Raw genomic sequence first — 22,534 nt, forward strand, 5'->3', positions numbered from 1 at the left:
ATAGATCTAAAAGGCTTAAAATGAAAAAAGGCAATCTGTTGCCCAACCTCTGCTCAATCCACAATTCTGCTCTGCAGAGGCAACCACTTTCCACTTTTAGCTGCTGCTTTTGTTATTTGCTTTCACATCTACAAATAATATTCAGTATCAGTCATGAAAGATGGGGTAACAAAAAGCCTCCAAATCTGAGTGAGTCAGCTGGGGACCTGCTTCATGTCTCCTCATGCCAGCATCAAGGTGGGTGGCACATTCATCATGGAACATCACCAGTCACTGTGGCAGGCGGGAAAGAAGGGGCACATTACACACTGGCTCATAAAACTTCCATCATATCACTTCCACTAACAATTAGTTCATTAGCCAAATAATTTATATGCTGTACCAACAATTGTGCCACCAGTTTGGAAGACAGAAAGCCAGACAAAATGAAGAATCATGCTGAAAGCCAGAAATTATTGTTTATTTTTGGAGGTATCAATTTTAGACAATATGTATTGAATCCCTGTCTGATATATATATGGATTTAGCTCACTTATACTTCTCCCCAACTTCTTCCTTTCCCTTCCCTTCTATATGTTGTTACATCACAAAATTTAATTAAATCAATATTCAGTGTTATGACCCTGTAAATGATGTTCACAGCTGAGTCAAGTAGTGTACTATAGTTATTTCCCTTTCTTTTGTGTTTGAATTTTTCTTGACTTGTCTTTTATTCTTAATGTTTTCTCAGTCATTACTTCAGAACTTTCATATGTTCATCCATAGATTTTTTACTCAAGTATTCATACTTATCAAATAATGTCTCAAACTCATTTTCCTCTGAAGCCTCCCACCCAGTTGAAGACTGAATGCTCTCGTGCCTGCTGCATAGCCCTGCTTCTGGGCCCTCTGTGTGACACTTTTTGGGTTGAGTTCCCAGCTACTTGGGTCCCAGTCTCACTTTTCCACAACTCTTGCCTACGAAACAAAGTTTATTCATCATATCTTCATTCAACATCTTTTGAATGCCTCCTACTTGCCATGGTGTGGGAATCGGGGATGAGCAAGACACAGAGAGAGCCCTTAGGAGCTTATGGTCTAGTGAGAGCAATGGGAGAGGCAGACTCTTGCCTTACTCTGCTGATATCAGAGCAGAGAAAGTACTTAATTCTACCCATCTCTCCTGCTTTTAGGATCTTCTCTTTATTTTTGGTCTAGTATATCTTTTTTAGTTAAATCATTTTTTGCTAGGAATATTTAATTGGGTATCAATAACAAAACATTTTTAATTCTGAAAGAATATTATTGGTTTGGCTTTGTTTTCTTGTTTACCTCATCTATACACTTTCATTATGTGAAAGTGTAAAAATCAGCAACTTTCCTGATTTTTAGAAGATACTTGTTGGCATTTTTAGTCTGAATTCATCAGTAGAGTGAATGAATGCATTTTTCATTACTGTAAAAACAGCAAGCCTAACCATAAGAGAATCTACTGTGCAATCACAGTTAGCCTTTGCAAAATGCCACTTTTCAGCATTTATATCTTCTGTGCTCTGTGGCTGGGTATATCATGGAGCAGATGTCTTAGAATTTTGGTTGCACATCCTTTTCGGTGTCCTCAAGTGTTGCAACATGAATTATGATGCTTAATGATGTTCTGAGTACTTATAATAAATCCCTCAATATATCAGATAGCTCAAAGTATCTCAAACTTGGGAGGTTTTATAGCTATAGCTGTAGATATAGATTTATTTTATAAAGTGCATGATTGCCCTTTCATGTCTATTTCCAAAAAGAATTCAGCTCTCTATTTTTATACTTCTTTGGTGGAATACCTACAATGACAGTTTTTAAGCCACATACCAAATTTACCATATTGCTGTTTTTGAGTTGTAGTCTAGAATATTCTTTGCTGAAATCGTCCCTAAATTCACTACTATATAGTTCATGTATGGAAAATGATTATTTTCCTCTGAACCCGTTTTCAGCTTAGACTGTCTGAGGCAGGAGAGTGAGCATCTGTTAGAGTAAGGATTCTAGATTGTGCCCTCTGCCACTCAGCTTTACTACTGAAGGTCCGTCTCTTAGCTTTTCCTGGAGCTAATTTTCCTCTCAACTCCAAAATGATCTTTACATTCAAATCCTGCTCTGAGATGGAGAGATGGGCTCTTTGGGTGGACTGAGAGTCACCAAAACATCCTTGGTGGGCAGATGTAGATATCGAATTCATCACAACTAACCCAGCATCTGAGCCAAGAGGTTGACTATAAATATAAACAAATAGGAAATAAATGAGGTCGAGGGTATGGTGGTGTCTGAAGAGAAGTGGAGGGAGGAATCTGGAGGGTCTACCTTGCCTTAACAAAGGCTTATGGCTTGCTTTCCTGTTCCAGCTGAAATGGTGGGCATGCATGGGTCAACCCTCGAGTAGAACAAACTCTTTTGACTCTTGATGTTCTTCTTTGTGTTTTTGAATTTGTTTTATTCTCCGACCTAGAAAGTGTTTCTTCAGCTTTAACGTGGGGTGTTTTAGATATTTTCTGGCTCTGTTAGTTCTATATACAGAAGAATGTCACCAGACAGAAGAAATGCTGATATTCGTTTAGGTGAATTGGCAAGCGAATTAGCTCACAGTGTTTGAAAGTTGAGAAATGAAATTACATATAAATTTTTCTTTTTTCCACAATATTAATGAACACTTAATTTTTTTTAGAAAAAGAAGCTTGATTCTGGGCTGTATCAAATAAATTCCATTGACTAAATCTGCTAGTTTGTTGTCATGACAACCTTCACATGGAGCTAATTAGAAGTTAACTAGGACACTTCTAAAGAGATTGATTCTGGTCTGGAATTGGACAGGATTTCATAGCCTCCATAATCTAATATATTTATTTCTATTACAGTGTAGATTGTTGGTGGGTTATTGAATATAAGGGTGCAGAAAATGTGTCTTTGATTGATATGGGGGGAAGGTAGTGAATCTTGTTTTCCTACTCACTCCCTTTTATGTTTTTCCTCCAAAACCCTAGGGTCCAGAATAAGCCAAGAACTTCAGAACACATATATTAATTTAAGATGTATTGGGAGGACTACAGAACAGTTGTTCTAATCACTGTTGGCTTGAAAACCTGTGTGTCCTTTTTTCTAAAGTGAACAACACTGGCTCTGAATGGCTGAGTTATTTTAATCTGTCATTCACAGTTTACGGGAGTGTTCAGAGCCTGTCAGGTGTTCTAAAGTGTATGGAAGATGCAAACCACCCTGATTTTAAGATGCATACACCTTATTTGGAATGGTAGCATACTGATATGAAAAGTTTAAAATATGTTTGCCAAGTCACCTAAGGTTAGTTCAGCAAACATTTATGAAATGCCTGATTGTAAGACAATTAAAATTAATATATAGGCAGTATATCCCAACTATTAAAGTACTGTGAGAACACAGAGCAAGATACAATTGGAAATTGGCATCTTTAACAAATTCTTTTTGAGGAACTATTATGTGCAAACTATTTCCAGGCTTGAGGAGGTGAGAATGTACAGAAATCAATATAGCCAGGTCCCTGTCACAGAGGAGCTTAATCAATGTACAAATATGGCCATAGTTACCCAGATGTCATTCCTAATGAGCCCAGCCACCCAGTAGATCTGTCTTAAGAAAGTGTGGCAGTCAGTCTGACGTCCAGAACCATTGAAAATAATCTAAATCTTTCCAGTCTCTTATAGGAACATCTCAGGGGGAATCCTTTAGAATACACAGAAAAGTTTCTGTTAAATCCTCTTTTCCCCAGCTATCTTGCTCTCACAGCTCTCTGGCATCCATAGCAGGTGTCTAACATCTGTCTCATTTGGCTCAAACTCCTACACCTTTTCCTCCAACTCAGTCTATACAGAGATTTTTGTTTCTTTTCTCCTTCCCAGTCTGGCTCAGCAATTTATTATATCGTTCAACTTAGTACCTCTGGCTTCTTCCAGTTTTCCTGTTTCCCCATTATCCTCATTCTGCACTGTATGGAAGGGTAGAGTTGTAGAATCCTTCCTTCATGGCAGTGGGGTTATTGATGCAAACTCTTCTAACCAATTGTATTTAAAGTCTCATTTACATAGATCGTGTGTGTGTGTGTGTGTGTGTGTGTGTGTGTGTGTGTGTGTGTGTGTGTTGAGAGAGAAAGTTGAGCTAGACTTCGTGCTTGCTTAAATAGCTCAGCAGCATTTTCTAGCCCTTCTAGATGGAAATTAAGGCCATGTTTCCTTGCATACCCAAATATCCTATATCGTTTAGGCAATTAGCTGATTACTTGTCTCTTCCTCTCTCTTGACTGTGAATTCCTTTGCTCAGAGGGTGTATTCATCAGTATATCGCCAATATCTAGCCCAGTAACTGAACCTTAGTGCTTCCTTAATAGTTGTTTGTGAAACTTCTAGTTGGAAACTTGTGGAGAAAACTCATTCCAGACTGCAGGTACAGCAAGAGATGAGATATGAAGTCATGGAACTGAATCTCATATTCAGGGAACAATAAGACATCAGTTGTGGCAGAAGTACAGGGTGAATGTAGTGGGAGATGATCGCGCAGGAAGACTGGGTGGAATTATGTGCTTCCTCTGCTCTGATCTCACCACCAAGTGCTATAAGAGTCTGTCTCTCCAATTGCCCCCACTAGGCCATGAGCTCCTTATGTGATCTCTGTGTTTTTTTCATCTCCTATTCCTCCTTTGTGGCCTATAGGAGGAATTTGATTGATGTTGAATGGATACATGGTGAAAAAGATTTTGTTCTGTAAGAGAGGGCTGTGGGAAAGCAGGACTGGATCTGGGGGGCTAGGACAAGGTAGGGGCAGCACCTCACCTGGAAGGGCAGCGCATGATCCACCCGATGATTTGCCAAGACAATCATGGTGGCATGTGAAGGAGAGATGAGGGAAGCCAGAGTTTGGAGGCTAGAAAGCAACTTAGGAAGTTCCCCCCCACACACACATATTATAGATGAAGGAGAATGATGATTTCAGCTAAATCTAAGAATTGGATTTAATATCTTGAAGTCACTCAGAGGGCCACTGCTCATAGAAATAGCAGATACTCTTTTTAAGGGAGAAATGGCAAAGACTGAGCAAGGGTCATTCTGTGCCCTCCCAGCCCCTCGCTAGCTGCAGCACACGTGCATCCAACCGCTTTCTGGCTGGGACTGGAGAGCTCCCTGCCTTCCCCTTCTTCATCTCTGTGGTAGCAAGGTCGCACAAGGAACTCACAGCCCCAACCTCAAGTCAGCCAATTTCAGAACATGTGTATGCAGTTTACCTCAAGTAATGCCAGAGTAAAAGTATGTCATTGAAGCAAAATTTCTGTTTGAAAAATGTTGAGCTGAAGCAGGCAAAGGCGTTTTTCAGGTAGCATTGCTCTCTTCATCTGTGATGTGAATTGATTAATGACATAGACAGTGTCATTTTGTTTCATGGCTCTTGATGAAATCCTTACAATAACCCATCATGCTGTTGAAATCTTTTATTTAGACTGAAAGCATACCTTACCTAAGCACTCAGTTGGAAATACAGATCCATAAGGGGTATATAGGAGTGGATGTGTGTTCCTCTCTATCTGGCAAAGTGGACCAGGGGCCTGGCAAGATCAGCACAGGACACTGGTGTACCCTGACTAGTGCTGGGTAGTCTGCTTGCCCTCCATCACTTTTAGATCCACAGAAGCCAGCCCACTTCTAGACGTAATCACTTCCTACCCAAACTGTCTGAGTGGCCTCCTCGCTGATTTCTCTGTCTCTTTCCAGTGCAGTTCACTGCTAAACTGTGGTCAAATTATCTTTTCAAAGCAATCTCTACCATTATGCCCTCAGTCCAGTCCTGCTCTGTTCTCTATACAATAAAATCCAAATTCCTTACTTTTACATGACCTGTTAAAAATTTACCTCTCTGGTGAGAACTCTCGCTGCCATGGTTCCTATACACACCTGCAATGAAGATCATATCACCATATCAGAAAATTCCTTGTGTTCCTTCAATGTCCCCTGCTCATTGCTTGTGTATGATTCCCCCCACCCCACCGGCCCCACGATGCCCTGGTCCCCAGTCTCTACCAGTTGAAATTGCACTATTTTTTTCAAGGCTTAGTTCCTATGAAAAAAGACTTCCTGGAGGAGGAGCCTTCCTCCAGGAAGTCTTCCATGTTTATAGTACTAAGAATTATTCTCTTCCACATCTAGAATCCTAGACCCTGTCATAACTACCTGTGTTCTGAGCACATTCTGCTTGGTATTTTATTTAGTTATATATGAATCTGTTTTTCTGAGTAATTATAAATATTTGGAGGAGAGGGTCTGTTTCTTCATCTTTGTGTTCCACAGCACCTAATATAATGCCTTGAATATATTTGTTAAATTGAATTGAATTATCTATGGTTTTAGAACCCTGAAATTTGGCCTTTTCCTTGTTTTTGCATTTGTTTAAACTTAGATATAATGGAGTTTTGGGGTTTTGAGTTCAGGTGTTGTTTGCTTTTTTATTTCAAGTTTTTAACCAGTATTGCTCAGTTATTTAAAAGTTAATGTATTTTTATCATTTTAATATTCTAAATGCTGGTAAATGTGTATATATATTTTATATATATATGTATGTATTATATATAATATATTATCACAAAGCAAATTTTTGCTTCCTTCAGTACCAGACACTGGCAACATTGTGAAGTAGGCATAGTTAATTTCTGACAATCATGTAGTCATGACTTCTTCAGTTGTAAGTGAGGAAGAAATTACTTACACTAACTCAAGTCAGTTAGGTTTGGTAGGTAGGTAGTGTTTGTCAGGATGAGTTGAGTATGGTCATGCATAGACAAAGACTGGAACCTGAAACAGTGGCCTCACAGAAATTTGAACTGGCGGATCAGGAGCCAAGACTGTGCTCAATCCTGCAGGAGGCATGAGTTCTCACTCATCTCCATCTTCTCCTCTGTCCTCTCCCACATTGGCTTAATGGCTGCCTTCTCCAACCCGGCATCGGGACCTTTCAGCTCATGCTGTCAATACTGACTGTATGTCTCTCATGTTGTTCTTCCTTACATGAAATCATATGATAGGGAATCTGATGGATTCAAACTGTCTATGGGTAGGTCCCTTGTGGATTGTCTGTCCACACATGAACATGGCTGCGTCCATGCAGCAGGGCTGTGGGCAGTGTCATCATTCTGTTGACTCTTTTCCTTTTCATTTGCTCTTCCCCTGTCTTCCGTAATTCCCAGTCACTCTTTGCTGCAAGCCCTTTCAGGCATCTGAAACTCTTTATTCCAGGGCTCTCTTCTCAGAAGAAAAGTAATTTTTCAAAACCTTATTTAGAAAAATAATCATTTTCAAAATCTTATTTTGTACAATTAGATACAATTCAAACAAGCCTAATTATTTAAGGAGTTATGACTTCTGAGTCCTCTGTCTTATCCTGGAAACAAAGGTTAGGTGATGATCAAGAAAAGACAAATGAAATAGTTTATAATTAAATAGGTAATATTTAGGTTTCTAATAATATCAACCTCACTGTATTACTATCTTCTTATTTCTAGGACATGATTATTCAATGTTGCTCTGAAATAGCATCTCTGTTTTCGAATGATAAAGAGCCAACACCACTATCTGAGGTATGTATTTCTCCTTTTAAATTGTATCGAATTCACTCACAATTATTATTGCTATGGAAAAGGAAATATAGAAAACATCTAATTGTAAGTATCAAGAGCCTAACCCTCCTTATTAATGAGAAAAAGTGATAAACATGAGTTCACAATAGCACGTTATTTTGGTTAAAATATTCTGTGTTCAAAAAACATTTAACTAATACAAAAAACTATAAACAGGATAATTTTTTAAAGTCACCTCAAATCTACCATTCACAGAATAACCCCTATTAACATTTAGAGTATATCTAGAATTTTCCTTATGTACAGATAAACTTTAGAATTTTTATATCAATAGTATCATGCTTTACATGCATTGTGTCACTTGCTTTTTTCATCAAATAATTTTCTGGATAAATTTTTATGTGAAAAGTCTACTTTGTCATATTTAATGCCTGTATAATGGTTTCTTTTATGTATTTGTTGTGTCAGGTACCATTTACATAGCTAGACCTTTATTGATGGGTCCTGCAGTTGATTGATCCTGTATATACATATTTCATTCTTCTGTATTACCTCTTCAGAGTTAATTCTTAGGGATTGGATTTGGAGTAGAAAAGTATATGTACATTTTTATTATAAAATATATATAATACAAATTTGAAGTTTTAACCATTCTAAGTGTACAGTTCAGTGGCCTTAAGTATATTCACAATGTCGTGCAACTGTCACCACTATCTGTCACTGTCCAGAACTTTTTCATCCTTCCAAATAGAAACTTTATATCCATGAAACAATAACTCCTCAATTCCTCCTCCCCGACCACCCCAGCTCCTGGTAACCTCTATTCTACTTTCTGTCTCTATGAATTTGTCTATTCTAGATACCTCATATTAGAATCATGCAATATTTGTCCTTTAGTGTCTGGCTTATTTCACTTAGCATAATGTTTTCAAAGTTATCCATGTCGTAACCTCTATTCTACTTTCTGTCTCTATGAATTTATCTATGCTAGATACCTCATATTAGAATCATACAATATTTGTCCTTTAGTGTCTGGCTTATGTCACTTAGCATAATGTTTTCAAAGTTATCTGTGTCGTAACATGTCCTACTATTTTATTCCTTCTTAAGATTGACTAATATTCCATTGTATGTATATACCACTTTTCTTCATGGATTTACCTGTTAATGAACATTTGGGTTGTTTCCACTTATGGCTACTGTAAGTAATATTGCTATGAACATTAGTGTACAAATCTGAAGCCTTGATTTCAAATCTTTAGTGCATATACCTAGGAGTGTAATTGCTGAATCATATGGTAATTCTATGTTTAACCTTTCGAAGCACTTCCAAATAGTTTTCCTAAGCAGCTGCACAATTTTATACTACCACCAACAATGCATAGAGGTTCTAATTTCTCCGCATTCTTTCCAACACTTTTTATTTTCTGGTTTGTGTGTGTGTGTGTGTGTGTGTGTGTGTGTGTGTAATAGTAGTCATCCTAGTGGGTGTGAAGTGGTATCTTATTGTGATTTTGATTTGCATTTCCTTAATGACTAATGATGTTGAGCATCTTTTCATGGTCTTATTGACCATTTGTGTGTCTTCTTTAGATAAATATCTCTTCAATTATTCACCCCTTTTAAAATTGGTATATACATTTTGATGTATTACAGCAAATTAATCCTCCAGAAATGTTGCACCAACATTTCTCTCCTATCAATAGTAGATGAGAGGACCATTTACCCACATATTCATCTCTACTAGTTTTCTGGGTTTGTTTTTGGATTTTTGTTTTTCTTGAGACAGAGTCTTGCTCTGTCACCCAGGCTGGAGTGCAGTGGTGCAATCTTGGCTCACTGCAGCCTCCACCTGCCTGGTTTAAGTGATTCTCCTGTCTCAGCCCCCTGAGTAGCTGGGACTGTAGGCAAGCACGCCACACCTGGCTAATTTTTGTATATATATATTTATCTTTTTTAGTAGCGATAGAGTTTCACCATGTTGACTAGGCTGGTCTTGAACTTCTGACCTCAAGTGATCCGTCGGCCTTGGTTTCCCAAAGTGCTGGGATTACAGGTGTAAGCTGCTGTGCCCAGCCCATCTACACTAGTTTTCCTCCTCCTCTTCTAATGGTTGAAAGTGTGACAAATGAAAAATAGTATGTCATTATTGTATTTTTTTGTTAATAGTTCTTGTGTTGGTTGGCATTCGTGTTTCTCCTTTAGCAAAATGGTATTTATTCATTTAGTCAGTTGACAGATGTTTAGAATGAACATCTCTGTGTCAGAAACTCCTTTATGTGCACTGAAGAGCTAGCTATGAACCAGCAACAAAGATTCCACTCTCCTAGAGCTACTATTTTCGTGGCAGGAAATAGACAGTAAACAAATCAATAAACGAGATAATTTTAGATTTTGTTAAGTGCTGTGCAGGAAGAAAACAGAGTGATATGTTAGAGTAGGGGTCAGCAAACTATAGCCTATGAGCTGTATCTGGTGACTCCCTGTTTTATAAATAAAGTTTTATTGGACACAGACTTGTTCATTCATTTACTTATGATTTATAGTTGCTTTCACACTACAAAAGCAGAGTTGGGTAATTCTGGCAGAGACTGCATGGCCTGCAAAACCTAACTTATTTATTATCTCACCCTTTACAGAAAAGGTTTGCTGGTCCCTGTGACAGAGAGTGACAGGGAATGGGGTCACAGTTTATATAGGGTGGTCAGGAAAGACTGAAGACTTCTCTGAGGAGGTGACATTTGAAGTAAGACCTGAAATATTATACTGTATTTTTTCCCATTAGCTCATTAGCTTCCTGGGGGCAGAGGTGATGCTATCTTCATCTTTGAATTCTTACAGTGCCTTGTACACCACATCTCTTGGTCATTGGTTCTTGAATTGAATTGAATTTCCTTTCATTTTGAACATCTGAAATTTAATCTTTGCTTCACTTATTCATTTGGCCATTTATGTCCTTTCCCACTTTTTAAACAGGGAACTTAATTGTTTATTATGGAAATGTATAGACTTACTGTGGTAGACCACTGATAATAAAATCAAGCTTAAGTCTAATTTTGGATAAATTGCAGTTAAAAATAGGTCTCATCTTGAATTGTAACTCCCACAATTCCCATGTTTCATGAGAGGAACCCAGTGGGAGGTAATTGAATCACGGGGGTGGTTCTTTTCCGTGCTGTTCTCCTGATGGTGAATAAGTCTGATGAGATCTGATGGTTTTAAAAATGGGAGTTTCCCTGCACGAGCTCTCTCTCTTTGCCTGCTGTCATCCATGTAAGACATGACTTGCTCCTCCTTGCCTTCCACTATGATTGAGAGGCCTCCCAGCCACATGGAGCTATAAGTTCTTTAAAGCTTTTTCTTTTGTAAAAAAAATAAATATAGGTTATAAAAAATAATTTGTTATAATAAAATATATGATTTATAATGTCAATGGACCTTGGTTTCTGACAGGTCTAGGTTGGAATCTCAGCCTTGAGTCTTGTTAATTCTGTGAACTTGGGTACGTTATTTAACTTCTCTAAGCCTCAGTTTTCTCATATGTAAAAAAGTACAAATTCCAACCTCTTATAGTTGTTGTGAAGATTAAAGTAGATAATATATTTTCAAAATTTGTCATAAGGCCTAGTAAAAATAATTGTTTAGGAAATATTAGTTGTATAATAATAATCATCATCATTATTATCATCATCCCCACCATGGTTTTACCCTCCATGTGTGAATTCTTTATCCCCTAGTCAACTAGTTTTAAGAACAATTTTAGAATCCAAGTTTGTTTTGAAATATTTATAGAAAAGGAGAGGACAAATGTGAAAGGTACTATTTTCTTTGCCTGTAATTTGGATTATTGTTGAATCCTGTAAGAATTAGGTCTGTGTGCAGGATCCCAACATGAGATCCCAGCGGTTGAAGAACTGCCCATCCAAGATGGAAGATGGCTTCCAGCTAACTTCCACTGAAAACAAGACTCACTAACAGTGCTGGGATGGTAAATGGTTAGGCAAATGAAATTACATGCCTTCGTGAAGCTGTTTTGGTCACTAGCAGGAGCTCTTGCTGTGCAATTTGGTTCCTTACTGAACATACCTATTACAAATTACCTTTGCCTATGTTAACTCTTCCTAATTAAAATAAATATTGACATGCACAGCTTATGACAAAAAGAAACTGAGAATAGCAAAAAGATGAAGGAAGGGAACAAGTGCCCCATGCTTTCCTTCTTAGTGATTAATCACGGAATGTCAATAACCATTACATATGATTTCTGGTGAGGCAGCAATAAAAAGCATTTTTAATTGCCTGTGTAGGTTCCAATTGTTGCAGTTTCTAAGTTGTCAGGTAGGATTCAAACATGACACTAAAAATATTCTTGTTCTCATGGTGACTGACCATGGAATGGGCTAAGTTCTTTAACAGAATCTCCTATATGTTGGTAATTATTGACCACCAGCTGCATATAGAACACTGGTATAGATACTTTTGTGGCTGCAAAGGAGGTGTAGATTAAAGTTCCTGTAGTTAGCAAAATGAAATAGTTTCATATTGGTTCCCATGATACAGATAAATTTGCCTAATCAGTTACACACGCGTAGGTGTGTATGTGTGTGTGTGATTTGAACGAACTAGATTCATACAGAATCGGTATGGAGAGGAGGTGCCTAGGAGCAGATCATGATTTGAAAGTGGAAAAGGTTATCCTAGGTCAAGATATCAGATATATTATATAAGGAGATTGCAAAGCAGTTTTTCTTGGCTGCTTGAGTTTGGTAGAATTTTCTTTTTTAGTTCAAGATTTTTCGCCAGGCCTAGCATAGTGCGTGACAAACAATAATGATAATAGTCATAAAAATGCAAATATTTCTACAGCTAGTAGTAATATTAATAGTTAATACTAAATACTTATTGAGCACATGGCATGTGCAGACATTATTTTAAATAATTTAATATTTTAAGCATTTAATATGACAAGAGCCCTATGACGTTGGTTATCATTATTATCCTTGTTTTAGAGATGAGGAAACTGATGCATAGGAAAATTTAGCAGAATGTACGAGGTCTCGCAGCTTGATAAAAGTAGAAGGCAGGAGTCAAATATGGGTCTGCTTAACTCTGTACTTCTAACTAGACTACACTCAGTAGGTGTTTTACTAGAGTAGTAGGAGAAGACACTGAGGGAATTGAGGAATAAATAAGGGGTGAGAAAGTAGGGGTGAGAAAGTGAAGGTTGAAAGTGTAGATTAGTCTTTAAGAAGATTTGAGAGGGTAAGAAAACAGCTTGAGAGAGACACAGTCATGGGAGGGTGTTAGGATAGTAGCAGTCAAGGGAGGCTGTTAGTGTTACGGATCTTTGGGTTATCACTTTTCTGGCCTGAAACCTTTGGCCAGTGGTGCCTTTGCCTGAGTTTTGCTTGGGCCCACTGGGCTTGCTCTGTCCAATAGCAGGCTGCGCTTGGCTCATGCTACTGACCTGGATCCCATGCCTGCCAAGGGCAAGTGAGGTGTGGAGCAGCAAGGAGTGTTTGAGCAAGCATGGGGTCTGGCCACTGTGCAGTCAGACATGCTGGCTGCTGCAGTGTGGCGGGCAGCTCTAGGTGCTGGATGGGCACCAGCTCTTTGCAAGGCTGCAGCTGGACCAGGCACACCAGAAGCAGCTTTGTTGGTTGGCAGTGGGGAAAAAAGTGGTGCCCAGAAGCCTGGAGATGCCAGGAACTACAGGACCTCAAAGAGGAAGTAACAGCCTTGGCTTGGGGATCTCCCAGGCCTGGGCTCCCAGAAGGGACGCAGCTCTTCTCTCCTTCTTTTCTCCTGCAACATGGCGAGCAAAGGGCATGTTTCAGCCTTGTTTGTGTTACAGCTTTTTTAGCCCTGCCACTTGGCAGTCCTGAGTTCTTGTCCTACAACAAGGAAGAATGAGGTAGGCAGACAAGTGGAGGATGAGCAAGATGAAGAGGAGGTTTATTGAACAATAGAACAGCTCACAAGAGACCTGCAGCAGGTAGCTCCTTTCTGCAGCCAGGGTGTCCCAATGAGTGTTCAGCTCCTAGCAGAGAGGAGACCCTGGGGTGGGAAGCTCTTCTCTGCAGGCAGGTCATCATGTCATCTCTGCAACTCTCAGCAGAGGGGAGGCTCTGGATTGGGTTGCTCCTCTCTGTAGGCAGGTTGGCCTGATGTTTGCAGCTCTTATCAGAGAATAGGCCCTGGAGTGGGTTACTCCTCTTTGCAGTGGGTAGTCCCAACGTCTCTGCAGGTCTCTGAAGCTCTCAGCAGAGAAGAGGTCCTAGAGTGGGTAGCTTCTCTCTGCTGTTGGTCATCCTGTTGTCTCCTGCTATCAGCAGAGAGAGTAGCTCCTCTCTGCACCTGGTTGTCCCATTGTCTACTCTGCCCTGGGTGAACCCTGGGCTTGTATGGGCCTCAGAGGGAAGGAAGCGCATGCCAGTTGGTCCATAGGTGGCCATGGGCGGGCCCAGAAAAGGCACCACAAGTCCCCACTCTGGTGAATGGTACTGGCAACCCAGCCCCCAGCCTTCAGGCCCTCCCTGGCCTGAAAGTGGGACCTTGCCAGGGACCTGCCCCCTTCTGCCCAGGAACCTGTCTGCCTCCTGCTGCCATTCATTACATCCAGGCTTGGCCCTGACTTTGCTCTGTGACTGGAGCAGTTGCCAACAGCAAGGAGAAGCCAGGCAGTGGGAGCAGGCACTTCCAAGACTTCCAGGGCCTCCAAGAGTGTAGGGATGCCTGAGTTTACAGCTGCAGTTTGGGCAGCTGCAGGTGTGCTAGGAGAGTGGAGGTTGGAGTGGGGATCCTGCCTGCTCCATGGAGTGGGAGGCCCAGGTCTACAGCCCTGGTTTGGGCAGCTGCAGCTATCCCTGGGAGTGTGGGGCTCCCACTGGCTCCATGGAATGTGCAGACCCAGCCATGCCTCCCTGCTGCAGCTGGTGTGATGGCAGTCGTAGGCAATCTGGAGTGGATGCTGCCATCATTAGGATAGGAGCAGTCATAAGGGAAAAGAATTAGGTAGAGGTAGAAATTACCTGTATGGGGGAGAGAAGGACAAATGATGGAGCAGAGCCCTAAGTGACATGGTAGGGAACAGAGACAGCCACAGCACAAGTAGGATAGTTGCTAGAAGCAGAGGAAAAACATCTCTTTCTTTAGGTCTCTGAGTGGCAGATCAAGGTGAAAAAAGATGTAAGTTTGTAACGAAAGGGCAGGAAAAGCTGGGGCATTCACCCAGCTTTTAAGTTTTTCAGTGAACTAGAGGCAAGTTCATCTACTGTTGGAGTCAGGCAACGGGCTGAGGGAATGGTCTTCAGAGAGATGAAGATCTTGAATTTCACAGTCATTGAGTGTAATGGGTGAGGAAGCTGATCCTGGGAAAATATAAGGATTGAGGGCCACATTGAAATGTAGAAGTCATAAATTGGTTGGGGCACTAGGCTTCCTGGCTTTTGGTCTTTCTTTAACTACACTTAGCTTCCTCAGTGTAGGAGTGGAGTTGCAAATGCCAGTAGAAGCATGTTATTTTATTGGGCAGGTGCAAGAGGAAAGCAGAGGCACGTGGAGGTAAGATTACTAGCAGGACAGTTCACAGCGTGCGAGAGGCTGAGGTGGAACGGAGCAGCTAAGAATCTGTGCTGTGATAAATAAAAAATGCCTCTCCTTTACTCTGAAAAACATCACTACAGCGTAATATCTCCATTTTTTTCTCAAGCTCCTGTTGAACATAAATTAGTTTATGCAATATGTTTTCTTTTTGAATTTAACCTAAAAATCCTTAATAATGGTTAAATTCTACTGATTTACAGTACATTATCAAGTGCATTATTAATGTGCGTTCCATTTTATATGGTTGAATTTAGTATGTTTATGGTCTCTTATTTCCGATTTTTAAAATTATGTTTTTTGCTTTGTTTTGTTTTTTACAGACAAGATCTCACTTTGTCATCCAGGCTAGAGTGCAGTGGTGTGATTATAGCTCCCTTTAATTTTAAACTCCTAGGCTCAAGCAATTCTCCTGCTTCAGCCTTCTGAGTAGCTAGGACTATAGGCACATGCCACCATGCCCAGCTATTTTATTTTATGGCAATGGGGTCCCCTCGTGTTGCCCAGGATGGTCTCCAACTCTTGGTCTCAAGTGATCCTCCCACCTTGTTCCCCCAAAGCACTGGGATTACAGGTATGAGCCACTGTGCCAACCCAAAATTATAAATTTGATATGTTTATGATCAGATATTGATAACCACATGGTGGTTACTAAAATAATTACTATTCCAGTATGTTAACATACTTTATTTAGGCATTTGCACCTTTAATTTTATGTCTCATATGTTGACTCTATCATGTGACTATCTGTATCTTATCACCCCCCATAACCTCTATGACTCCTGCCTGTCAGCTGCAGTGATTGCTCTGCAGTGCTGGCATCTTATCTGGTACTGAGTTACCATGTAAAAATGAGTAATAACACATCCAGTCTATTTTAACCTAACTCAAACAGCTTTCTTTTCATCAGTTTCCTCTCCAGCCCATGGTTTATAACTTTGTACTTAATCGTTTTTATCAAAATAAATGTGTTATTATGATGTGCTTCCATATTTGTCTCCTGTACAAGTGCAGGTTGGGTCTTATACAATAAGATAGAGTCTTGCTATGTTTTATTCTCAGTGCTTTGCCCAGTGTTTAGTCCCCAACAAATGTTCAAAAAAATGTTTGTTAAATGAATGAATGACTCATGATACATCTTCTAGAGATAGCCCTGGGCTGCAGTTCTAGTCCTGCCAGTAACAGTGATTTTGAGGCCATCGATTTCAGTTATTTGTACAGTAAACATACGTGAAGTGCCACCTTTGTACCAGCCATTGGGCTAGATACTGGGGTACAGAAGTAAAAGCCAGAGTTCCTGCTTTCAAGAGGGCCCACAGATTAGTGGGAAAGACAGACAATTACAGAAGCAATTACAGTACATGATTGGGAAAAGAGGCCTGAGAATTAAGCAGCACTCCATGGTTCTTCTAGCATTCTCTCACCATTTCTCTGCAGGTGATACACTTCTGGTATGTTTTTAGAAGGGTTCACTAGTTCCCTCTATGAAGTTAAGTTAGTAGGTGCTCTTATGGCCCATCATTACAAATTTTAATTGCTTTGGAAAATGATTGGAAAGTAGTAGAATATCCTTAGAAAGATACACACATGATCAGGGCATTTATGAAAGCATTTTCCTCTGATTAGGAAGACCGTTGGAAGACGAAGCAGAAAATAAGCCTTAGCTTTGGCAGTAGGCTCAGTGGTGAGGGTATAATTTACGGTTTTGCTCAGGGGATGAAGAGAATGAGACAAATCCTAAAAGCCCTGGATGCAAAGACAAAGTAAGAGAGAAGTTAGGAGAAAAAAAAAAAAAGTCAACTCAGTTTACAAGCTGCAGCTGAGTACAAGGCACTAGGCCGGATTCACTGGAGGAATCAGAGGTGGTGTATTAGTCCATTTTCATACAGCTATAAAGAACTGCCCAAGACTGGGTAATTTATAAAGAAAAAAGGTTTAATTGACTCACAGTGCCACATCGCTGGGGAGGCCTCAAGAAACTTACAACCATGGCAGAAGGGGAAGCAGTCATATCTTACATGTGGCAGGAGAGAGAAAAAAAAGTGAGGGGGGAAGAGCCCCTTTTAAAACCATGACATCTCATGAGACCTCACTCACTATCATGAGAATGGCGTGAGGGAAACTGCCCCTAGGATCCGATCACCTCCCACCAGGTTCCTCCCTCAACGCCTAGAGATTATGATTCAAGATGAGATTTGGGTGGGGACACAAAGCCTAATGATATCAGATGGGAAAGACAGAGTCCTTCACCCAAAAAGGCTGACAGTCTAGAAAGAAGGGATGTGGCTTGTGCTTACATACAAAGACAATGGTTTTGTGTTTAAAATGGATGATTGTTTTGCACAAAGATGGGGAGAATGAAGTGGGCCAGGTGAAAAGACTTGCTCAAAGCCACACAGCTGGTAACTGTCATAGCCGAGTCGGGCAGACTCCAGAGCCTGTTGTTAACTGTTGTCAGTATACTTAAGATAGCCCTGTTGAGCCTTTTCAGTCTGAGGATTCTTGCTGATTCAAATGGAGGGGCTAGATTAATAGTATGTCCCTGAGAGAGAGTTAGAATCAGGATTTCTGAAGCAGTATCGTAGTGATTAGTGGACAGACTCTGGAGAGCCGAGTTGCCTGGCTCCAAATCCCAGCTCAGCTCTATTTTCTAGTTGTATAATCTTAGGCAACTTGTTTAATCTCAATGCTTTGATTTCTCTGTTTGTAAAATAAGAATGAAAATAGTGCTTACTTTACAAGGTTGTTGCGTGGATTAAATGAGTTAATCCATGTAAAACTCTTAGAACAGTGCCTGCCACAATGTGAGCAAAATAGTTACTATTACTCTCATTGAAGAGCTATCTGATTTCACTTGGAATGAGACCTTTACATGTAGATTTAATTCCCTAAGGAGTGGCTGTAGCAGAAGAACACCACCAAGTGTAGGAGGAAGCCCCTGAGTATATTCATGAAAGAGGGCTAGAATAATGCAAGTGCAAGGAATGGCTGCATGCATCACTTTTAACCATGCATATTCCCATTCCTATCTGTCCCTGTTCCTTTTGTTATGTAACAAAACACCCCAAACTTAATGGCGTAAAACAACCACCATTTATTAGGTCAAGGATTCTGTGGGTTACTTATTGGGAAGGGCATAGTGGAGTAAGTTATTTCTGCTCCACGGTATCTGGGATATGAGATAGTTTGGCTGAGAAAACTAGAAAGTTGGGGATGGTTCAACTGCTGGGGGCTGGAATTACTGAAGGCTCATTTAGTCTGGTGCTTGATGCTGGTTGTCAGCCATCAGCTGTTGGTTGTTGGCTGGGGGCTGAGAACAGACTTGGGCTGTGGTCGGAACATAACTTGTGACCTCTCTCTGTGACTGGTTGGACCTCCTCACAACGTGGTAGCAGGGTTTCAAGAGTGAGCCTCACAAGAGAACGAGGTAGATGCTCTATCACCATCCATGCCCTAGCCTTAAAATCACATAATGACTCTTCCGCAGTAGTGCAGAATCCACTCTGATTCAAGGTTGGACATAGATTCTACTCCTTCACCAGAGGGCTTGTAGTCAACTTTTAAGAAGGGAATGTGGTTTGCAAGCTATTGTTGCAGCCATTTGGGAAAAATGCAATCTACCATGACATGCGAAAAAACTAGGTCTTTTCCTCCTCTGAGCAGAGGGTCTTGTAGGAACCTGCTTAGGCAATTTTTGAGTGTGTTTAGACCACACGGTAGAGGATAAACTAGGTGGATTCTCAAGGCAACCTTTGAAATAATCTATGCAGTTTTTTCTGGGTGCTGGATGAGGTTTGCTTACATGTACCCCTATTGATGTGGAAAAGCTTCCACTTCATTTTTTCTAGCATGTAAAATCCTGGAGGATAGTGCTAGGCTATTTAATATCCATTGGCAAATTTCTTTACACTACTGTATGACCCTTGGTTTCTTTGAAACAAGATTTCCCAAATGGTAGTAATGACAGTACTCTCTAAACTGTCATTTACAAGCTTCCACATATTCTGTAGTAGGTAATTACTAAATATTTAAAAATTAATTATATTAATATACCTCCTTTGGTTAAGTTGAGAGCTACAGACTTTCTTTCTTTTCTTTGTTTTTTTTTTTTTTTGTACGAACCAAGACATGTCTGAATAAATTTTATGGGCATCTATAATTACATCTTTCTTCTGTGAGACATTGTCATTCTGTCCTCAAGTGAAGAGTATCCTTTGTATGTAAGTTCATGAGATATCCACTTAATATTCTTATATTCTTTTGAAGACAATGCCAGATGACATCAATTCCACACTACTTTTAAAACACAGCACTGACTTTGATTCCATCCACTTACAGTTCACTTCTAACTGTCAAATTTGGCTAAGGCAAAAAGAAAGCCCTTAAGAAAAGGCCAGGCTATTAATGTGCTCTTCAAAATGCTAAGAAAAGGCTAAGCTGTTTATAGCATGTCCAAAACTCTCATCTCTCAGAGATTGGCCAGCAATGGTGTCAGGGTGAAATATGCTGTCCTTCATCAAGGAACCTGGAGCCTTTGTGTTATCTGTGCTCAAAGTAGCAGTTCCACTTTTGTTAGATGTGCAATTTAGGGGTATAATACTTGGATACAATTTAAACTGAGATATCATGATGAACCTGATACTGTGTATTTACTGTGAACGTGATGAGAAGTATATGCACGCCTTCTGGTCTCATTCTGGATACAACTGCACTGCAGCCTCAAAGTCACACTTTCCTGAAGTTTAGTCACTTTGTGTACCTTCACAGCAGGTGAGGGACAGGGGAGTCATTAGCAAATCTGTTCATTGGTTTCTATTTTGCTGGAAATCAAGTTCAGTGTTTAGTTTCCTTTCCTTCATTCAGTTTACCAAACAGTTTCACCTTGGCTGGAAAACTGGACCTTAAGCAATGGAATTATATTTTCATCTTAGGAGGATGTTTGATTTTTGCCTCATAGAGCTGAGTCAGTTGGCAAAGCTTTGGAAAGTCTCCTGACAGATGTTTTTAAATTTAAATAAATAAAAAAGAAGCAGGTATGAATTTACTCATTTCCCTTGTTGACTTTGGGCATGAGCCATTTGAGATTTTTACATCTATTCTACCTATATCTTAAGCTGCTAATGCCATTATGTCCTTTTCTCAACCACTTGTGGTAGCATAATACGTTAGGAAGAGCACTCAGCACACGTTCTAGTTCCAGTTTTGGCCTTGTGAACAAGTTGGTAGTCCTGAAAGACCTCAGGTCAACTAGATTCTGTTGAAGGTCTCTGAAGCAATGTATCTTGGTTGACAGAAACATAGTTTGATTCTTGGTTCTGCCACCTATTTGTTGTGTGACCTTAGACAAGTTACTTCCCTATACGTCACTTCCTTATCTATAAATTGGTGAAAGCTATTTCTCCCATAGGATTATGTTAGAAGCAATATTTAACACATTTAGTATAGCGCCAGTACAATGCCAGTGGTAAGCATTCAATACATTGTGGTCATCTTTATTTTTCTAGCCTTAAAATAATGTGAAGTGAATCATTTGTTCATTTGACCTTTAACAACTCCCTTCATTAGTAACTCTTACTTAGCCTATCTAAATGTTTGTAAATTTCAAAGAGTAAATGACCATTTTGATATGTATCTGTTTTTTGGTAAGTATTTGTGGCAGATAACATATGTATCCTTGATATTATTTTTCAACCATCCTTTTAAAATTCAACTTTATTTTGAGATGATTGTAGAGAGTCACATGCAGTCACAAGAAATAATACAGTGACTGTGTATCCTTTACTCGGTTTCTTCCAATGGTAACATCTTGCAAAACTGTTGCATATCACACCCGAATATTGACAGTGATACAATCAGGATACAGAACATCTCCATCACAGCAAGGATCCCCTCTGTTGTCCTTTAGTAGTCCCGTCCCCTCCTTAACTCCTGGCAACCACCAATCTGTTCTCCATATTGGCAGTTTTGTCATTTCAAGAATGTTACATGAAAGGAATTTTACAGTATGTAACATTTTGAGATTGGCCTCTTTTCATTCAGCTAAATACTGTGGAAAGCCATTAAACTATTCTTTTGATGAATAAAAAGAAATTAAGAATATTATCACATTTTATTTTGGCAACAGAATTATCATGAGCCCGAAGTGCTTGATGCAGTACCTAGCACATAGTAAACAGTGAATGTTCAGTGGCACTCAGCGAAGGTGCTCCTCTTCTGCCTACTACCCTTCCTCCACTTCCTCTTCTCTCCTTCCTACTACTTTTTTCTTGCCCTTTACTTCTCTACATCATCTTATTAATATTAACATTCAAAGACTAATTGTTCAAGTCAGAAATACTGAAAAGAGTTAAACAAAATAATTTATGTGCAATTTCTTTGTAAGTTGTAGACTCTACCAGAGTTGCTATAAGAAATTGCCAGTTGGTGTTGGCTGCCTTATAAGAAAAGTTTGCAGCTTCTGGTGGTGTATACTGATGTGAATAAAGAAGTCAGCATGAGCAGGATTTCTTTCCACTGGACACACAAGGTCTGTCCTCCGGTTTGCTACTGCAGTGGGAGCTGCTAACAAAGCCTGTCATGCTTTGATTCTAGGCAACAAAGTCCCAGGAACAAAACGCAAACTTTAGTTCATGTTCTTTATAAAGCCTTTGTTCTAAAACAGAACCTCCCATTCCTAGTTGCTAGAAGTTAGGCCCAGTGAGCTCCTTCATAAAAAAGCATCAAGAAATGCCGAGTATTGTAAGAACTCTGGCGTTTTCATTTCTGTATCCCAGTTCACAAACCCACAGGCAGAGCCCACAGAGCCCTTCAGGAGGGAACCCAGTTATGAGACCAGTAATACTATTGCTGCTGAGGATTCAAATCCCTGACCTTTAAATGGAACTAAACCTTTACTGTAATGGAATTTCCCCCTTTTCGGAAATACAGTGAGGATACAACAAGCTTGCCAGGGCATAAGTTGTAGTCGGGATAGAGTAGGTTCTGCTGTGCTAACCAATAAGCACCAAATCTCAGTGGCAATAAAGGGTTGTTTCTTTCTCATGCAAAGTCTAGTGAAGGTTGGGTGACTCTCCTTCAACTTATAACTGTGCTGTCTGCACTGCACGACCTCTAAGGAAACCACTGCAGGAGAAAAGAGGGATAGAGGATTTTATAGGATATTTTTACATCGAGTGACCATACATCCCAGTTTGCCAGGTACAATCACAATTTACATGTGTCAAGTTGGAGTTGTGATTCATAAGTACGTAAGTTGCTTTTACTCTGTGAAAAATCCTAGTTTAGACAATAAATGAGGGTGAACATTTCTAAGAGGCT

At 39.9% G+C, this 22,534-nt stretch overlaps 1 protein-coding gene across 2 annotated transcripts in view; it reads left to right on the plus strand.

Annotated features, from left to right (window-relative positions):
* CFAP54 (cilia and flagella associated protein 54) overlaps positions 1–22,534 on the plus strand; it is a 382,780-nt gene that overhangs the window by 322,498 nt on the left and 37,748 nt on the right. For both annotated transcript variants that reach the window (XM_050749308.1, XM_050749309.1), the window contains one exon: positions 7,541–7,615. In XM_050749308.1, coding sequence (XP_050605265.1) covers positions 7,541–7,615 — 75 coding nt within the window. The remainder of the gene's footprint in view (positions 1–7,540; positions 7,616–22,534) is intronic.

The sequence above is a fragment of the Macaca thibetana genome, chromosome 11 (genome assembly GCF_024542745.1).
Source record: "Macaca thibetana thibetana isolate TM-01 chromosome 11, ASM2454274v1, whole genome shotgun sequence".
In the NCBI taxonomy this organism is placed as follows: domain Eukaryota; kingdom Metazoa; phylum Chordata; class Mammalia; order Primates; family Cercopithecidae; genus Macaca; species Macaca thibetana.